Source organism: Salmo trutta, chromosome 11 (assembly GCF_901001165.1).
Source record: "Salmo trutta chromosome 11, fSalTru1.1, whole genome shotgun sequence".
Lineage (NCBI taxonomy): Eukaryota > Metazoa > Chordata > Actinopteri > Salmoniformes > Salmonidae > Salmo > Salmo trutta.
Window position 1 is genome coordinate 6,352,485 of NC_042967.1, and position 20,816 is coordinate 6,373,300.

The 20,816-nt window shown below is 44.6% G+C and overlaps 1 protein-coding gene across 4 annotated transcripts in view; it reads right to left on the minus strand.

Annotated features, from left to right (window-relative positions):
• The window catches only part of slc43a1b (solute carrier family 43 member 1b), a 37,674-nt gene that overhangs the window by 14,029 nt on the left and 2,829 nt on the right, over positions 1–20,816 (minus strand). For 3 of the 4 annotated variants that reach the window (XM_029766082.1, XM_029766083.1, XM_029766078.1), the window contains exons 2-11: positions 12,354–12,514; positions 11,423–11,606; positions 11,094–11,149; positions 10,848–10,924; positions 2,546–2,638; positions 2,195–2,328; positions 1,877–2,031; positions 1,444–1,590; positions 1,067–1,102; positions 704–815 (exon numbers count right to left, since the gene is read on the minus strand). In XM_029766082.1, coding sequence (XP_029621942.1) covers positions 704–815; positions 1,067–1,102; positions 1,444–1,590; positions 1,877–2,031; positions 2,195–2,328; positions 2,546–2,638; positions 10,848–10,924; positions 11,094–11,149; positions 11,423–11,606; positions 12,354–12,507 — 1,148 coding nt within the window. In that variant the 5' untranslated portion in view covers positions 12,508–12,514. The remainder of the gene's footprint in view (positions 1–703; positions 816–1,066; positions 1,103–1,443; positions 1,591–1,876; positions 2,032–2,194; positions 2,329–2,545; positions 2,639–10,847; positions 10,925–11,093; positions 11,150–11,422; positions 11,607–12,353; positions 12,515–20,816) is intronic. The other variant, XM_029766079.1, reaches the window with a different exon arrangement.

A 20,816-nucleotide genomic window follows, 5' to 3' on the forward strand; every position in this document is an offset into this window, starting at 1 on the left:
AGTCAGTTTTCTTTAGTTGGATGTCTGATGATCACAACCCGGCTCTCTCTCAACATGTCATGCTTGGTCCCTTCTGAATTATTTCTCCCTTAAAGAGAGTGGCGCAGCAGTCTAAGGCACATCATCTCAGTGCTAGAAGCATCACTACAGACACCCTGGTTCAAATCCAGGCTGTATCATAACCAGCCATGAATGGGAGTCCCATAGGGTGGCGCACAATTTGCCCAGCGTTGTCCAGGTTTGGCCGGCGTAGGCCGTCATTGTAAATAAGAATTTGTTCTTAACTGACTTGCCTAGTTAAATAAAAAATAATAAATAAAAGACAGCTGAGTGACCAATATTAGTCAACTGTTGTCCATGTCTCCATAGGGATGAACAGCTTATGTCGCCAGCTAGTGGTGATTTTGTATTAATGCATCCCAGGCACCAATAGACACATGCAAGGACATGCCGTTTACTAGGGGGGCCACGAATGACCAAGTGAATGTGTTACAATACCTAGGGCCCAGAGATTTTCTTGGTGGGCTGTAAGTGTAAACACTGTCCAATCAGCATGATGGATGAGATGGGTGGTTTATAACCGAAGTTCCTACGTTCTCGCTCTCTCTCTGTTTCACTCTGTTACACACACGCGTGCACACACACACACACACACACACACACACACACACACACACACACACACACACACACACACGCACACCTCTGGTCTACGTCGCACTCCTTCATCCTCCAGTCCATGATGTAGCCAATCAGAGGACAGGTGAGCAGGCAGAGCAGCTGCAGAGAGCCAAACACTGACGAGTAGAAACCCACTAAGGAGAGGAGACACACGGTCAGAAAACACGCACACGTACGTACATGTGCACATACACAGTCACTATACATTACCACACACACACACACACACACACACACTCTCTCTCTTTCTCTCACACACCCGAATGCACACACGCACACATGCACAAACACACCTCTCTCACACACACACACACACACACACACACACACACACACACACAAGCTTCCAATACCAAACAAGGATCTTTCTGTTTCATTCTCTCACCTTGTTGCTCTGCCTCCATCAATAGATCGTTAGAGGCTGAAAACAAAAAACACACAGAAAGTCATGGAAGTCACAAATTCCCACCCACTAACATCATAACAAATCACAGATGCCATTCTCCGACAACTGTGACCATTCGGCGCCACAGATATTCAAGTCAACTTTTATTTTATCATCACAATATACTTTACAAAAAAATATAAAGATTAAGATATGTGACAGAATAAAGATTTGGCAGACTAACCGCTGCGCTTATGTTTTGTTTAACATCACTTGAAGTGAAACAGAATGTGAGCTATTACGAAATCAGTCTGGTTTCACAAGGCAAATGGGACAGTGCCCACAACTTCAAGCCTTTACGAGTGATTGGTCCTTACGGTGTGGGTCGCCGTGGGTAACCAGGAACTCCAGCATCTTGTTCATGGCGCCCATAAAGAAGATGATGCGTAGCTGGGTCATCGCCATGGTGATGAGACTCCACAGGAAGATGGGCGAGCAGACTGAACTGCGGAAAGGAGGGCCACCTGTCAGGGGAAAGAAGGGGAGGTGCGGGGGTAAGAATTAAACATGAGATAATGTCACTTGGCTAAGTTACTTTCTCAATTTCTCAATTTTGATTAAAAAGTTGAACAAATTAAAGTAGGGTTGAGCTCAATATCGTCCATTTATTCTGGTTGGTGAGTGAAGCCCTGGAAGACCAGCTCTGACCGGTTCTGACCAGTTCCATTTAACTGTATCCGGTTCTAAGCAGTCATTTCTAGATCTGACTGGTTCCAACTGTTTTTGTTGTGATCCCATGCTATTCCTCACCCTGTGTCTGTTCTCCAGTTGGGAGCTGCTCTGACGAGGGATCTGGTTCCTGCTGCTTCGCAGCCATCTTCTTTTCCATCGTGGTCTCATGACTGTAGAATCTGTCCCCCGTCACCTTGTCATCCATCACCATGCCGCTCAGCTTCACCTCCTTACTGTGGGAGCAAGGGGGCAAGGTGGGAGGGAGGAGAGGTTAGAGAGAGAGAAAAAAAAATCCCTCTGTTATTCAATGATTTTGGGTTACTGTAACAGTCTTTAACGTTAGAGTTAAGTCATGTAATGTTGTGTTATGATAGTAACGTTGTCATGGATACTGACGTGTAACTGATGTCCTCAGGTGCGGGGAAGGACTCCACCGGCCAATTAAGGAAGCAGTTGAGGAAGACGAGACCGGCTAGCCCCGACCACACCCACATAATCACCCTGAAGGACACACCTAGATCATAGATCAACTGGAGAGAAGAAACAGAGGGAGGGAGAGAGAGAAGTATGGGAAAGAGGTTCGCAAATTCAACTATAATATATCACGATATCAAGTAAAGCCATAAGGTAATGCCTTTCGGTGAATCCTCAATCAATCAACAAACCAATCAACATTTGTCCCAAGGTGCTTACCGTAACAAACACGGACCTAAACACCCAGAGGGAACTGAGGAGTAACTCTCCTACCTTGACTCCAGGGAAGGTGACGGCTGAAGAGGCGTAGGAGCCGATCATTAGAGACAGGATGGTGGAGCGCACGTTCCCAAACATGTTGGGCAACTAGGAGACAGAGAGAAGGGGGGAGGGGGGGAGACAGAGAGGTAGCAAGAGGGGAAACAGCGAGAGTGGGAGATAGAAGAGAGGGAGGGAGAGGAATACAGACAAAGATCACAGGTGAGCAGTGACTGTTAACTGAATCTGGCATTTTTTGCAAATTGATGGAAAATGAAACGCAGAAATATCAAATGTGCATATCTATTCACACCCCTGAGGCAATACTTTGTAGAAACACCTTTGGGGGCGATTACAGCTCAGAGTCTTTCTGGGTAAGGCTCTAAGAGCTTTGCACACCTGGATTGTGCAATATTTGCCCATTATTTTTTTTTTTTTAATCTTTAATCTCTGTCAAGTTGATTGTTGATCATTGCCAGACAGGCATTTCAAATCAAATCAAATTGTGTTTGTCACATGCGCCAAATACAACAGGTGTAGACATTACAGTGAAATGCTTACGTACAAGCCCTTAAACAACAACACTTTAAGAAGTTAAGAAATGTTTAAGTAAAAAATAGATAAGTAAAAAATAGAAAATAAAAGTAACAAATAATTAAACAGCAGCAGGTAAATAACAAGCGAGGCTATATACAGGGGATACCGGTACAGAGTCAATGTGCGGGGGCACTAGTTAGTCGAGGTAATATGTACAAGTAGGTAGAGTTATTAAAGTGACTATGCATAGATTATAAACAGAGTAGCAGCAGCGTAAAAGAGGGGTCTGGGTAGCCCTTTGATTAGCTGTTCAGGAGTCTTATGGCTTGGGGGTAGAAGCTGTTAAGAAGCCTTTTGGACCTAGACTTGGGGCTCTGGTACCGCTTGCTGTGCGGTAGCAGAGATAACAGTCTATGACTAGGGTGGCTGGAGTCTGACAATTTTCATGTCTTTCCATAGATTTTCATGCCGATTTAAGTCAAAACTGTAACTAGGCCACTCAGGAACATTCAACATTGTCTTGGTAAGCAACTCCAGTTTAGATTTGGCCTTGTGTTTTAGGTTATTGTCCTGCTTAAAGGTGAATTCCTCTCCCAGTGTCTGTTGGAAAGCAGACTGAACCAGGTTTTCCTTTAGGATTTTGCTTGCACTTATAGCTGTATTCCGGGGTTTTTTTGCTAATTTTTTTCTCCCTAGTCCTTAACGATGACAAGCATATCCTCAACATGATGCAGCCACCACCACACTTGAAAATATATGATAAATATACAATGTTGTATTGGATTCGCCCCAACCATAACACTTTGTATTCAGAACAAAAAAGTTTATTTCTTTGCCACATTTTTTGCCGTATTACTTAATTTCCTTGTTGCAAACAGGATGCATGTTTTGGAATATTTTTATTCTGTACAGGCTTCCTTCTTTTCACTCTAATTTAGCTTAGGTCATTGTGGAGTAACTACAATGTTGTTGATCCATCCTCAGTTTTCTCCTATCACTGCCATTAACCTCTGTAACTGTTTTAAAAGTCACCATTGACCTCATGGTGAAATCCGTGACCGCTTTCCTTCCTCTCCGGCAACTGTTAGGATGGACACCTGTATCGTTGTCGTTACTGGGTGTATTGATACACGATCCAAAGTGTAATTCATAACTTCACCATGCTCAAAGTGATATTCAGTGTCTGCTTTTTAATTATAATTTTTTTACAATTCTACCAATCGGTGCCGTTCTTTGCGAGGCATTGAAAAACCTCCCTGGTATTCGTGGTTGAATCTGTGCTTGAAATTCACTATTCGGTTTAGGGACCTTACAGATAATTGTATGTGTGAGGTACAGAGATGGGGTAGTCATTCAAAAATCATATTAACCACTATTATTGAACATGCAACTTATTATGTGATTTGTTAAGCACATTTTTACTCCTGAACTTATTTAGGCTTACCATAACAATGGGTTGAATACTTATTGACTCAAGACATTTCAGCTTAACATCTTTTATAAAATAAAATAAATATTCTAGAAACAAAATTCCACTTTGACATTATGGGGTATTGTGTGTAGATCAGTGACACAAAATCTAAATTGAATCCATTTTAAATTCAGGCTCTAACAGCAACATTTGGGAAAAGTAAAGGGGTGTGAATATTTCCTGAAGGCACTGGTAGTGCTCAAGATGCAATTCTATGAAAGAAACACCAGGTGGTCATATGAGCTGTTCATCTTTATGGAGAGGGTCCTAATATGCAGCTTCGCAACATGTGTTAGGTCAGTTACCCTGCTGCTTTAGAAGACACATGCTAGCCCGAGGCAAGGGGAATAGCCTTGGTTTGTATTCACAGCCTCTGACTTGGTATATAATATTGCTACACAGTACAAGGTTAATTTTAGAAATGTTTTGGTTGCTGGCACTTTTGCAAAACTAACGGTTTAACAAAGGGAAAAGGTAGAAAATGTGGACATACGGGGTTATGAATGAACAAATGCCATACAAGAAGTCTTGTCGTTGCCTTCCTATTTTCCTCACCCATTTCCTCACCCATTCTCCCCCTTCTCTTTTCTCTGTTGGAGGACGTTGTGCAAGTACTGAGTGTCTGCGTGCCAAAAATGCATTTTTTGTTGTTGCCGTGAACGTGTGTGTGCGTGAAATTGTGCAGGTGGCACAGTAGAAGCAGTGTCCTCCGTAACCTGCTGAAGTAATACCCAACACAAACAGCTGTGAATATTTACCCCTATGTCGTGCCAACGACACTGTGCCAGTGCCAGCCTACGCAGATAAAAAGACACACAGATAATACCGTACATCACATCACGCTGTGTGTCAGCACCACTCTCCCTTTGGAAAACATCGCCTGATCTCGCGAGCTTACATGAATGTTCGCTGCACGGAGCGGTAATTAGTTCAAGTTAAATCTAGTGACAACACATACTGTGTCACCACACAGCTTAAATACATACCAGAATTGTGACACAATTTCTCTATGGGGGCTTAAATCAAATTTATGTGATTAGCTTTTTTGTACATTGTATATAAACGTACAGACTCAGAGCTACAGCACTGTTTGCACTTCTCTATATAGATATGCGTTACGATTTGAAGTAGCACCCTATTCACTATATAGTGCACTACCTTTGACCACTATGTAGGGAATATGGTGCCATTTCGGATGCAAACTATGACACTCCACACTGTGCCAAGCTGAGCTTAAAGAGATATATCAAACACCATTGTGCTAACCTCTATTTAAAGATGTGCATTACAACCGGAATCTATAAAGACAGCATCTATGTAAACAAGTTATATAAATCATTTATAGAAATAATAACTCTGTATATCTTTCCCCTCTGTCATCCCTTCACTATCAGTTCAATTCAAATCTGAAAATAGGAAAAGGGTGGGAATTACCACTCCTTTAATAAAAAGATATTCTTCTGATGCTTGGGCAGTTATCTCTCTTTAACAATTAAATGCAAAATGGTGTAAAAAAAAACACAAAAAACCAGGAAGAAGCAAAACACACACTTTGACACCCTACTTCCAGTTGGTCACTTTCTAAGTTTAACTGAGGACATACTGCTGTCCTCCCCTCCTTCCTATCCCTCTCTTCCTCCTTATCCCGCTCTCTCCCTCTCTAGATCTTTCCTGCTTTCCACAACAGTCTCTCTCCCTGTTTTTCCATTCTTATCACTCCCCCCCCCCAATTTAACCCTGCTGATAGTGACATACTAGCCAGTACCACAGTTTTCCAGACCAAGTGAACTGACCAGGAACAACCCTGTGCCCTACACTTACTATATAGAACCCCTACACTTACTATATAGAACCCATAGGGTTCTGATTAAAGAACCCTACAAAAGGGTTCTATATAGAACCTTAAGGGTTGCTATATGAAGTGATAGAACCATTTTTGGTACTACATAGAAACCTTTCTCCTAAGAGTGTAGTTTTAGCCAATAACTAGGGCCTGCAGTTTTCCCTGGTCAGGTCTTGGCAGAGGTACGGATAAAGTCGCCCCATGACCATGACCATTCTTTCTCCAGGTCCTGTAGGTCAGTGTATGGGTCATGGCTGAGCTCCAGCTCGTTCTTAATGACCCATCGGAGGTATTCAGGGGCCTCAGCTACGTGGCCCCCACACACACTACCATGGACATGGACTGACAGACAGAGACAGGCAGGCAGAACCAAAGGTTGACACTATTTAGGTGGATGGAACGAAAGAGTCAATGACTAGGAGGGAAACGTGTGAGGCGTTTGCCACGTCATGCAGTGCTCTACAGTGTAACCATTTACTTGCATATGCGCCTAAATATATTTGCTGCGACCTGGGATTTTAATTTAGGAGCACCAGTGCGCCAACATTTTTGGGCGATTCTGGCTTCATTACCTCCTTTATTTTTCATTGTGCTCCTAAATTACTTTGTGAGCGCTTACATTTTTCATCTTAGGCGCACACATGCTCTTTGTCAAAAAAAGGTCAGCATAGAGCCCTGTCATGTGTGGGTATCAGAGGAGGCTGGTGGGAGGAGCTATAGGAGGATGGGCTCATTGTAATGGCGGGAATTAAATGAATGGAACGGTCTCAAACACACCCAACATACGGAAACCAACGTGTGACTCCATTCCATTAATTCCATTCCAGCCATGACAATGAGCCCGTCCTCCTATAGCCCCTCCCACCAGCCTCCACTGGTGGGTATGTGTACATGTACGTGTGTGAAAGAGGCAGAGAGGGAGTGAGAGAGAGGTACAGGGTCAGATAGAGAGGTAGAGGGACAGATAGAGAAGTAGAGGGACCGACAGAGAGGTAGAGGGACCGACAGAGAGGTAGAGGGACCGACAGAGAGGTAGAGGGACCGACAGAGAGGTAGAGGGACCGACAGAGAGGTAGAGGGACCGACAGAGAGGTGACAGAGAGAGGGGTAGAGAGACAGAGAGGGGGTAGGAAGATGGGTGAACTTGAGAAAAAGCAGGGAGCTTTAAAAACAGAATCAGAACAACATTCTACAAGAACAAAAAAAGATTGCCCTGGAGAATGTAAGGTCATATAGCTCATGTACCTAATATTGACTGACTGACGGATTGACGGACGGACGTGTGATTTAGGTCAATGGAACGAAAGGGCCTTGACCACCTGGAACTACTGGTACAGACGGAACTACTGGTACAGACCCGGAGGGTTACAGTGTGTGTGTATATATAGAGGAAAAGAAAGAGATATACAGTAGAGAGAGAGGGGGGGTAGAGAGAGGGGGAGAGGGAGATAGACAGAGGGTGGAGAGAGGGAGAGACGCGTGTCCTTGTGTGTTTTGGGAAGGGGTGGGGGGCAGGGACGAGCGTGTCAACAGCCCAGTGATCTGATTGGCTGACGGACGTGTGCCAGAATTTAGAGCCAGGAGCAGAACAGCATGTGCCGTGGAGACTCTGAATGGCCAACACACACACACACACACACACACACACACTATTAATCACATTTATACGCAAAGAAAAACAAAAATACACACATACTATACAGAAAAAAGTATACATCCTCTCAAAACACCAACAGACAAAAATATACGTTAATATAGAGTATAATAGTAATAGCTACAGTATGCCTTATACAGTGCATTCGAAAGTATTCAGACCCCTTGACTTTTTCCACATTTTGTCACGTTACAGCCTTATTCTAAAATTGATTAAATTACTTTTTTGCTTATCAATCTACACACAATACCCCATAATTATGCAGCGAAAACAGGGTTTTAAATGTATTAAAAATTAAAAACAGAAATACCTTATTTACATAATCAGACCCTTTGCTATGAGACTCTAAATTGAGATCAGGTGCATCCTGTTTCCATTTATCATCCTTGAGATGTTTCTACAACTTGATTGGAGTCCACCTGTGGTAAATTCAATTGATTGGAAATTATTTGGAAAGGCACACACCTGTCTATATAATGTTCCACAGTTGATAGTGGATGACAGAGCATAAACCAAGCCATGAGGTCATAGGGATTGTCTGTAGAGCTCCGATACAGGATTGTGTCGAGGCACAGATCTGGGAAAGGGTACCAAAACATTTCTGCAGCATTGAAGGTCTCCAAGAGCACAGTGGCCTTCATCATTCTTAAGTGGAAAACGTTTGGAACCACCAAGACTCTTCCTAGAGCTGGCAGCACAGCCAAACTGAGCAATCGGGAGAGAAGGCCCAAGAACCCAATGGTCACTCTGACAGAGCTCCAGAGTTCCTCTGTGGAGATGGGAGAACCTTCCAGAAGGACAACCATCTCTGCAGCACCCCACCAATCAGGCCATTATGGTAGAGTGGCCAGACAGAAGCCACTCTTCAGAAAAAGGTTCATGACAGCCGCTTGGAGTTTGCCAAAAGGCACCTAAAGGACTCTCAGACCGTGAGAAACAAGATTCTCTGGTCTGATGAAACCAAGATTGAACTATTTGGCCTGAATGCCAAGCGTCATGTCTGGAGGAAACCTGGCACCATCCCTATGGTAAAGCATGGTGTTGGCAGCATCATGCTGTGGGGATGCATTTCAGTGGCAGGGACTGTGAGACTAGTCAAGATCGAGGGAAGATAAACTGCGCAAAGTACAGAGAGATCCTTGATGAAAACCTGCTCCAGAGCGCTCAGGACCTCAGACTGGGGCGAAGGTTCACCTTTCAACAGGACAACGACACTAAGCAAACAGCCAAGACAACACGAGTTGCTTCAGGACAAGTCACTGAATGTCCATGAGTGGCCCAGCCAGAGCCTGGACTTGAACCCTATCGAACATCTCTGGAGAGACCTGAAAATAGCTGTGCAGTGACACTCCCAAACACACCGCCCGGGCAACAAAGGAGTGGCTTCGTAAGAAGCAATTCAAGGTCCTGGAGTGCCCTAGCCAGTCTCCAGATCTCAACCCCATAGAAAATCTTTGGAGGGAGTTGAAAGTCCGTGTTGCCCAGTGACAGCCCCAAAACATCACTGCTCTAGAGGAGATCTGCATGGAGGAATGGGCCAAAAGACCAGCAACAGTGTGTGAAAACCTTGTGAAGACTTACAGAAAACATTTCACCTGTGTCATTGCCAACAAAGGGTATATAACAAAGTATTGAGATAAACTTTTGTTATTGACCAAATACTTATTTTCCACCATAATTTGAAAATAAATTCATTAAAAATCCTACAATGTGATTTTCTAGATTTTTTTTCTCATTTTGTCTGTCATAGTTGAAGTGTACCTATGATGAAAATTACAGGCCTCTCTCATCTTTTTAAGTGGGAGAACTTGCACAATTGGTGGCTGACTAAATACTTTTTTGCCCCACTGTATGTATGTTTCAGAGGAGGCTGGTCAGAATTATATCACCTTTATTCACCAAGTACATTTACACATACTCAGGATTGTACTTGGTGATATGGTGCTGCTAGTGATAGACAACATTTAGAGACAGAATACAGGCAGAGGAGTTTAAAGTTTACATACATTATATACAACTAGGTAGAGTGAGCATAGAGCTATAAGAGAATGAGCAGATATACAAATATACAGTGGGTATACGGTTGGCATACAGTGGGTATATTGTTGATATACAGTGGGTATATTGTTGATATACAGTGGGTATATTGTTGATATATAGTGGGTATATTGTTGATATACAGTGGGTATATTGTTGATATACAGTGGGTATATTAATGATATACAGTGGGTATACGGTTGACATACAGTGGGTATATTGTTGATATACAGTGGGTATACGGTTGACATACAGTGGGTATACTGCTGATATACTGTAAATGTGTACATCCACTGTATCAGTAAGAATGTATCTACATGCAGAGACATGAACAGAGTGCAAATGCAGTAGAGTGCAGTTATTTTGTGTACAGAGATGACTTAAAGCGGGGTGCAGCATAGACTGCAGTCCTTTAGTCTCTATGGGCCACAGCACGCGGTAAGAAACTTTTCAGGTGACGGGAGGTTTTGGTCATGAGGGGTGGGAGGAGCTATAGGAGGAGGGGCTCATTATAATGGCTGGAATGGAATGGAGACAAACGTGGTTTCCATGTGTTTGATACCGTTCCATTAATTCCATTCCAGCCATTACAATGAGTCCGTCCTCCTATAGCCCCTCCAACCAGCCGCTGGCGTGTTGTGGGAACTTGGTAGCTTTGGATATGTTGTCGTTGTGTCCATGTAGAGGAGAAGGATGGTGTGTGTGTGTGTGTGTGTGTGTGTGTGTGTGTGTGTGTGTGTGTGTGTGTGTGTGTGTGTGTGTGCGCATGTCTTACCGTAAGGGAGGTGAAGGTGAGGCAGATTCCTCCGAAGCCATTGAAGGAGACTGCGATGAAAATGAGGGCCGAGAGTACTGGAGGAGGAGGAGGAGCAGAAGGAGGAAGGAGGAGACAAGAGGAAGAGGACAGAGTTAGTGAGATCTGTGTGTGCAGTGTAATGTAATAAGCAGATGTGTTTTAATGTGATTTTTCTGTACATTTAGTGTTCATTTACAGTGACTTACAGTGGCTTAGGATTCTTACCTTCAGGGTTATAGGCAGCTCCGGCTATCATGGCACAAGAGAAAGCAAAACACGCACTGCAAGAGAGAGAGTTGCTGACTGATGCTGACTGATGGAAGATAATGATGATGATGATGGTTGTGTAGATAATGACTATGGTCATGACGATGAACATGATAATTGTTTAAATAATTATGACGATGACAATGCTCAATGGTATTTGTGATGATGATGATGATGATGATTGCAATAATAATGATGATGATGACAATGACAGTGTTAATCGCTGTTGATTTACTATTACTATAATGATGATGGCAATGCCGATGATGATGTGTCCCGTCTTTTACCTGCCGAGGAGGCGGAGTGGGCGGGGCCCGTACTTGTCCATCAGGATACCTAGCGGCAGAGTGGCTGCACTCAGCAGGAAGGAGCCAATGGTAAAGCCCAAATTCAACATCTCTTCCTGGTCCACGCAGCTATGCCAGATACCACTGTCCCACGAACTGATGTTACTGAACACTGTCTCATTGTCTGGGAGGGGGGGGGGGGGGGGGTGGAGAGAGGTGAAGAAAGAGAGGGGGGGAGAAGGAGAAGGGTAAGGTGGAGAGAGAGAGTGAGAGAGAGGGGGGAGAAAGGTAGGGAGGAGGAGAGAGAGAGGGGGAGCAGGAGAAGGGTAAGGAAGGGGATGAGAGAGGGGGGAGTTGAGAACTATACAAGACACAGGAAACCACATGTGCTATAGACATATCTATCTATGGCCGTATACGGGGCGAATCCCAAGGTCCACTGCAGTTGAATTTTCACTTAGTCATGCATTGATATCAGTGGTAGTTAGGATTCACGCCACAGTATCTATGCACAGGTTTATGTATACCTGGGGTCAATTCCATTTCAATTCCAGACAATTCAGGAAGTACTCTGAAATTCTGTTCAATACTTTTCAATGAGAAACAATTTGAATTGGCATTTGGTCTATTTTCTGAATTGACTGGAATTTAAATGGTATTGAACCCAACCCTGAAGTATACAGTATCCTTTAGTATGGAATTGACCCCAACCCTGAAGTATACAGTATCCCTTAGTATGGAATTGACCCCAACCCTGAAGTATACAGTATCCCTTAGTATGGAATTGACCCCAACCCTGAAGTATATGGTATTCCTTAGTATGGAATTGACCCCAACCCTGAAGTATACGGTATCCCTTAGTATGGAATTGGCCTCAACCCTGAAGTATACGGTATCCCTGTGTGAGTGTTACCCATGGATGGGGACGTACTTATGCAGAGGTGTGAGTAGAAGCCCTCGTTCTTGAGCATGATAAGTAGAGATCCCCAGCCCAGCAGCACAGCAGAGAACAGCAGGTTCTCTATGACCGCAGTCACCGCCATCCACCACCGCCTACGATAGGCCTGGGCCAGAGAAGGAGCCATCGCTGCTCTGGGGGGAGAGAGAGAGAGAGAGAGCGAGCGAGAAGGTGGTAGAAAGAAAAAGACAAGAGGAAGGGGAAGATAGGGGAGAGAGAGTTTAACATTTAACAATCCTGTCTTAAAGAATGAAGTACTGCACACACTCTCCGTACAGAACTTCAATGTGGCATCAACAACGTCAAAGGTCGACAAAAACTAAAAATACATATCAAAGCAAGAAAGGATGTTTTTTTTTTTTAAGTATGCAGCTGCTTTCCTCCTCACTTTCATCTGAGCTCAGAGAGCAACAAAATGACGGGGACGGCAATATAAATTCTCTGTGGGATACTACTACTGAGAGTGAGGTTAACCACATGACTGACTCATCATCACCACCATCACGGCGACAACATTATTCTGGTTTCTGGAAGGAAGCTGTGCTGAGTGGTTTCTCTGCCCATTCTGCTATAATCCCTGAATGTGTTGACATTGACTTTGTATAAAACATATAGCAACCTTAACATAACAGACTGGTACGATGAAGACTTCAATAGACAGATGTAACGGCTCCAAGAGAAATCGAATTATTTCATGAGTTGGATAATTCATTGTGGAAATACTCTGAATGTAGACTATTCTAAGTTAGCAAAAAACACATACATCTGTCTGTAATGTGGTGCTGAGCGATGAGCCGAAGTGTTGGTTATTTATCATTTTTTGTTGGTTTCAATTATTTGAATTCCATTTAGTTATTAAATTTTTTGTGAGCTCAATGCGCACATTGCCGATTCCTCGAAAGATAAATCAGATCAAGCCCGAACTGTGCGATGTAGTAGGGAGTTTTAGTTTACAACAGGCAAATATTCGACAAAGTTTAGCGCAGAAAACCTGGTAATTAACTACAATGACCATAATCCATTGTGCGCCTACTTGTCCGGTCTGTGTGTTTCTGTTATGCCTGCTAAGTTAGAATGTGTGATCGAGAGCAGTTCCTTTGTGAGGAACTCCACCTGAAAATACATGATCTAAGTGATTGATAATTGGTATTCAGCAGTCATAGAAGTATGCCTTATTTACTTTGAAGAACTACAAAATAAGTGATTTTCTTTGACAGCATAGGCAGCAGCTAGAGATAAGATGACTTGGAATGAAAAAATAAAGTAAACAAATAATGTTTTTAGTATATACACAACAACTGAAATATTTTATTCAAGTAACATAAATAAATGATGGTTAATAAGTAATAAGCAGTAATGGGCAGTCACTACCATCATGGGACTTTATTAATTGTTTTATTCTGTGTTACAGCATTCAACCCACATAATGCATAGTGCATTTAATGTTATTTATTTTTAAATTGAAATCGAAAACCGTGATTATTTTTTGAATAATAGAACTGAAACCAAACTGACTTCAAAAAGCACTAATCGCTCAGCACTCCTGCAAAGACAGAAGGGTAGATTTGAGTGTACTCATTTCCACTGAAACTAGAGGTTTCGCCGAGTAAGCAGCTGATTTGTGCTTGGGAAGTGAACAGGATGGGGCTGTGTTGACTAATCAAAAATGTTCCTTATTTCATAATCCTGACACAATGTGGGACGATTCAGTTCTCAGTAAGTGGGGGTCTGATGTTTTTTGGTAAAAAAAAATGTTCTGTGGAAAGCAACCAAGAGAGCAAATGTTGAAGTTTTGGAGATTTCAAATAGATTAGAAAAAAAGGGAAAAGCTTCCATTCCCACTGAAAGGTTACTTCCAAGCTGTGTGGCTCAGCACAGCTTTCAAAAACTCAGTGTGTTTGAGACAAACACTTGAAGCCCACATCTTGATATTAGATAGGGTAAACCAAAATGTAATTAGCTGTTTTTAAGAATGTAACTGTAATCAGAATACTTGTGTTTATTTATTTTTGGGTTGATTAGATACTGCATTTTTGTAATCTGATTACGTAATCCCGGCTACATGTAATCCATTAGTACCTAATTCTGACCATACAGTACATGACCAATAACTGCTTAAAAAACAGGGACAAAGTGGAAAGAACTAACTGCCCTGAGGAGGGAGAGGAATAAGGGATTGGTGTAGAGGAAAATAAAAGAGAGATAAAGATGAGAAAAGACCTGAGCGGTGAGTAGAGTATCAACACCAACAACGACGAGACAGCCTATAGGGAGGAGGTCAGAGACCTGGCCGGGTGGTGCCAGAATAACAACCTATCCCTCAACGTAACCAAGACTAAGGAGATGATTGTGGACTGCAGGAAAAGGAGCACCGAGCACGCCCCCATTCTCATCGACGGGGCTGTAGTGGAGCAGGTGGAGAGCTTCAAGTTCCTTGGTGTCCACCTCAACAACAAACTAGAATGGTCCAAACACACCAAGACAGTCGTGAGGAGGGCACGACAAAGCCTATTCACCCTCAGGAAACTAAAAAGATTTAGCATGGGTCCTGAGATCCTCAAAAGGTTCTACAGCTGCAACATCGAGAACATACTGACCGGTTGCATCACTGCCTTGTAACGCAATTGCTCGGCCTCCGACCGCAAAGCACTTCAGAGGGTAGTGCGTACGGCCCAGTACATCACTGGGGCTAAGCTGCCTGCCATCCAGGACCTCTACACCAGGCGGTGTCAGAGGAAGGCCCTAAAAATTGTCAAAGACCCCAGCCACCCTAGTCATAGACTGTTCTCTCTACTACTGCATGGCAAGCGGTACCGGAGTGCCAAGTCTAGGACAAAAAGGCTTCTCAACAGTTTTACCCCCAAGCCATGACTCCTGAACAGGTAATCAAATGGCTACCCGGACTATTTGCATTGTGCGCCACCCCCCCCCCAACCCCTCTTTTACGCTGCTGCTACTCTCTGTTTATCATATATGCATAGTCACTTTAACTATAAATTCATGTACATACTACCTCAATTGGCCCGACCAACCAGTGCTCCCGCACATTGGCTAACCGGGCTATCTGTATTGTGTCCCACCACCCGCCAACCCCTCTTTTACGCTACTGCTACTCTCTGTTCATCATATACGCATAGTCACTTTAACCATACCTACATGTACATACTACCTCAATAAGCCTGACTTACCGGTGTCTGTATATAGCCTTGCTACTCTTATTTTCACGTCTTTTTACTGTTTTATTTCTTTACTTACCTACACGCACACACACACACACACACACACCTTTTTTTGCACTATTGGTTAGAGCCTGTAAGTAAGCATTTCACTGTAAGGTCTACTACACCTGTTGTATTCGGCGCACGTGACAAATAAACTTTGATTTGATTTGAGTAGTGACCCCTGAATTGACTGTCATGGTCCCACCTGTCACCCAGATCAAGAATGTTGTAACCCACCAAGGAGCCTCTGGGCACTTACCAACTCCCTCCAACCACAGTCCAACCTCAACCCAGGAGGAGCCAATGCCCAAGTCTCATCGCCCAGTTCTACAGGCGTCGCCGTAGTTCCTCCAGGGAACCTGCACCTGGAACCCAAGATCCCAGCCCCCGAGCGGTATGTCGGCAACCCGGGAGGATGAAAGGGGTTCCTCACTCATTGTTCCCTGGTGTTCGAGCTACAGTCCTCCTCGTTCCACACCGATCGGTGTGGGAACAGCAGCCACCATCCTGCAACTCCATATTAGCCTTCACTGCCGAGCTGCGACGAGTTTTCGACTACCCAGTTGGCGGACGAGAAGCGGCCAGCTGACTGTTCAACATCCGCCAAGGGGTCAGACCATTGGTTGACTTCACCATTGAGTTCCGCACCCTCGCCGCCGAGAGTGGGTGGAATATGGAGGCCTTGGTCACCGCTTTCCACCAGGGTTTGTCTAACTCCATCAAGGATGAACTGGCTTCTTGGGACCTGGGAGAGGACCTCGAGTCCCTGATAACGCTGGAAATCAGGATCGACAACCGCCTCTGAGAATGTGTGAGACAGCGCCTTTATGACACCACCCCAGTATTCCAGTTTCCTGCGCATCCCAAGTCCCCCCGAACCCAGCACTGAGGAGCCCATGGAGCTGGGACGCACACGTCTGAGCCCACAGGAGCGTGACAGGCGCATTCCTCGAAGGCTGCTGCCTCTACTGCGGAGGTCTCAGCCATCTCTGAGCTACATGCCCAGAGCTGACGGGAAACGCCAGGGCTCGCAAGGACAAAGGGAGACCCTGACAAGCTGTGCAGATACCTCCCAGCTACCCAGTCACCGTCTGTCACTACCCGAAACCCTCCACTGGGACAACCGTCAGCACCAGATTCAAGCCTTCGTGGACTCCGGGGCCACAGAGAATTTCATTGGTCAAGACTTTTACAAATTACAAATCCCCTGCGTGAAATGTCACATCCCTCTGCAGATTCAAGCCCTTGATGGATGCCCCATTGTCTCTGGCTTGGTGGAATATCAGACCAAGCCCATTCCACTGCAGGTTGGGGTGAATCACTCAGAGACTCTTAGTTTCCTTTTGATCACTGCTCCCGAGAACACCCTCATCCTAGGGTACCCCTGTCTAGCTCTACATAACCTACTATTCTCCTGGTCATGGACAATTACATCCGGGAGTCGCTGGAGGCAGGTTTCATTCGCCCTTCTACATCCAGCTGGTGCAGACTTCTTCTTCTTCGTGGGTAAGAAGGATGGAGGCCTGCGTCCTTGCATCGATTACAGCGGGCTGAACCGGATTACGATCAAGAATCGTTACCCCCTACCTCTGATGTCCGCCGCCTTGGAGTTGGCAAAAAGGGCCCAATTCTTCACCAAACTGGACCTCCGCAACGCTTACAATCTGGTGAATATCAGGGAGAGAGAGATGAGTGGAAAACTGTCTTTAATACCCCTAGTGGTCACTATGAGTATTTAGTCATGCCCTTCGGATTATTGAATTTACTGGCAGTCTTTCAAGCATTGACACTCTTAGGGATATATTGAATCGGTTAGTCTTTGTTTACCTCGATAGCATCCTGATCTTCTCCAAAACCCTTCCAGAACACATATTCCAACCTCACCACATCACATTGACCTTATTGCTGTGTGTCTGACCTCACACTGTGGACCTATCAGGTATCAGAGAGCATGGACTGACACGAACACACACTCTGTTATTTGCATGTGCCTATGGGCACACACATACCCACACAGCCTGACCTAGTTAGGGAGAGTTTAGCCTTGTGCAATATGCCTTGTAAAAATTGAAATTCTAGTGAGAAGATTTTCCTCCTGAGTATAACTCACAAATTTGTACATGTTTACCTGTGGCCAATAGGCATGACGTCTGTATGTTAGATGTATGTGTGAGTGTGTATACATATAAGCACAGATAGAACAATGAGACAGATATTTCACCAGATGTATACATTTGAAACATCCGCTTGGCGTTTCCACTCACGACCAAATATGGTTGTGAGAGGAAGCCCAGTGGCCGGCAGTGGGAGAAGATGGAACGAGATGGATTTTGGTCGACGTTCTGCTAATTTTCTCATCAATGAAAGATTTGATCTCAATTCAGTTTTCTGTTCCCAAAACTAGAATCTGTTATGAACAGAGTGGACTAAGTTTTGTAGAAAAAAATATATAAAATTATGTTGTTTAGAAGGAGAGCAAAGACGAATTGAGTTATTGCACACACACACTCCAGAGTAGGCGGTCCCTAACATAAACATGCAAATGCATGTTAGAGCATGCCAATAGGATCTCGCTAGCTCGTGCTTGGCTCTGCCCACCACCTTGCTTGTTCTGCCCACTATGACTCATTTGTTCCCATTTGAAATGATAGGCTGTGGTCTTTCTTGGTTTAGTTATAAAAATCTTTGATATAAGTGTGAATAAATGCCAGTCTATCTGTGACTGTGTGTGTAGGTAAAGCAGGTTTGACTGAGGGTCTATTACCTATCTTGAGCACAGGCCTGCAGCCGGACTGGGACTCCTGCCAGCTGGGGCCAAAAATAGCTGCAGTGGTCACAGACCCAGTTACACTTAACTACACGTGTACACTACATGGGAACACATCTATGTTGCACAGAATATCTGGTTATTACAATGGCTGGAGAAGTGTTTAAAGAGAAACTTCACCCTTTTTCAACATGAAATTGGTCATCTCTAGCACCACCCTAACATCAAATCAAACTTTATTTGTCACATGTGCCGAATACAACAAGTGTAGACCTTACCGTGAAATGCTTACTTACAAGCCCTTAACCAACAATGCAGTTCAAGAGAGTTAAGAAAATATTTATCAAATAAACTAAAGTAAAATACAATAAAAAGTAACACAGTAAAATAACAATAACGAGGCTATATACAGGGGGTACCGGTACCGAGTCTACGTGCGGGGGTACAGGTTAGTTGAGTAGCAGCAGTGTACAAAACAAATGGGGGGGGGGGGGGGGGGTGTAAACGTAAATAGTCTGGTGGAAATTTGATTAATGGTTCAGGAGTCTTATGGCTTGGGGGTAGAAGCTGTTAAGGAGCCTTTTGAAACTAGACTTGGCGCTCCAGTACCGCTTGCCGTGTGGGTAGCAGAGAAAAAGTCTATGACTTGGGTGACTGGAGTATCTGAACATTTTGTGGGCTTTCCTCTGACACTGTCTAGTATATAAACTCAGTAAAAAAAGAAACATCCCCTTTTCAGGACCCTGTCTTTCAAAGATAATTCGTAAATATCCAAATATCTTCATTGTAAAGGGTTTAAACACGGTTTCCCATGCTTGTTCAATGAACCATAAACAATTCATGAACATGCACCTGTGGAACGGTCGTTAAGACACTAACAGCTTACAGATGGTAGGAAATTAAGGTCACAGTTATGAAAACTTAGGACACTAAAGAGGACTTTCTACTGACTCTGAAAAACATCAAAAGAAAGATGCCCAGGGTCCCTGCTCATCTGAATGAACGTGCCTTAGGCATGCTGCAAGGAGGCATGAGGACTGCAGATGTGGCCAGGGCAATAAATTGCAATGTCCGTACTGTGAGACACCTAAGACAGCGCTACAGGGAGACAGGACGGACAGCTGATCATCCTCGCAGTGGCAGACCACGTGTAACAACACCTGCACAGGTTCGGTACATCCGAACATCACACCTGCAGGACAGGTACAGGATGGCAACAACAACTGCCCGAATTACACCAGGAACGCACAATCCCTCCATCAGTGCTCAGACTGTCCGCAATAGGCTGAGAGAGGCTTGACTGAGGGCTTGTAGGCCTGTTGTAAGGCAAGTCCTCAACTGACATCACCGGCAACAACGCCACCTATGGGCACAAACCCACCGTCGCTGGACCAGACAGGACTGGCAAAAAGTGCTCTTCACTGACGAGTTGCGGTTGTATCTCACCAGGGGTGAAGGTCGGATTCGCGTTTATCATTGAAGGAATGAACGTTACACTGAGGCCTGTACTCTGGAGCGGGATCGATTTGGAGGTGGAGGGTCCGTCATGGTCTGGGGCGGTGTGTCACAGCATCATCGGACTGAGCTTGTTGTCATGCAGGCAATCTCAACACTGTGCGTTACAGGGAAGACATCCTCCTCCCTCATGTGGTACCCTTCCTGCAGGCTCATCCTGACATGACCCTCCAGCATGACAATGCCACCAGCCATACTCGTTCTGTGTGTGATTTCCTGCAAGACAGGAATGTCAGTGTTCTGCCATGGCCAGCGAAGAGCCCGGATCTCAATCCCATTGAGCACGTCTGGGACCTGTTGGATCGGAGGGTGAGGACTAGGGCCATTCCCCCAGAAATGTGAGGGAACTTGCAAGTGCCTTGGTGGAAGAGTGGGGTAACATCTCTCAGGCAGGAAGAACTGGCAAATCTGGTGCAGTCCATGAGGAGGAGATGCACTGCAGTACTTAATGCAGCTGGTGGCCACACCAGATACTGACTGTTACTTTGGATTTTAACCCCCCCTTTGTTCAGGGACACATTATTCCATTTCTGTTAGTCACATGTCTGTGGAACTTGTTCAGTTTATGTCTCAGTTGTTGAATCTTGTTATGTTCATACAAATATTTACACATGTTAAGTTTGCTGAAAATAAACGCAGTTGACAGTGAGAGGATGTTTCTTTTTTTGCTGAGTTTAGGTCCTGGATGGCAGGAAGCTTGGCCCCAATGATGTACTGGGCCGTACGCACTACCCTCTGTAACTCCTTACGGTCAGATGCCGAGCAGTTGCCATACCAGGCGGTGATGCAACCGGTCAAGATACTCTCAATGGTGCAGCTGTAGAACTTTTTGAGGATCTGGGGATGGGACTCCCAATCACCGGCCGTGATTGGGAGTCCCATAGGGCGGCACACAATTGGCCCAGCGTCGTCCGGGTTTGGCCGGTGTAGGCC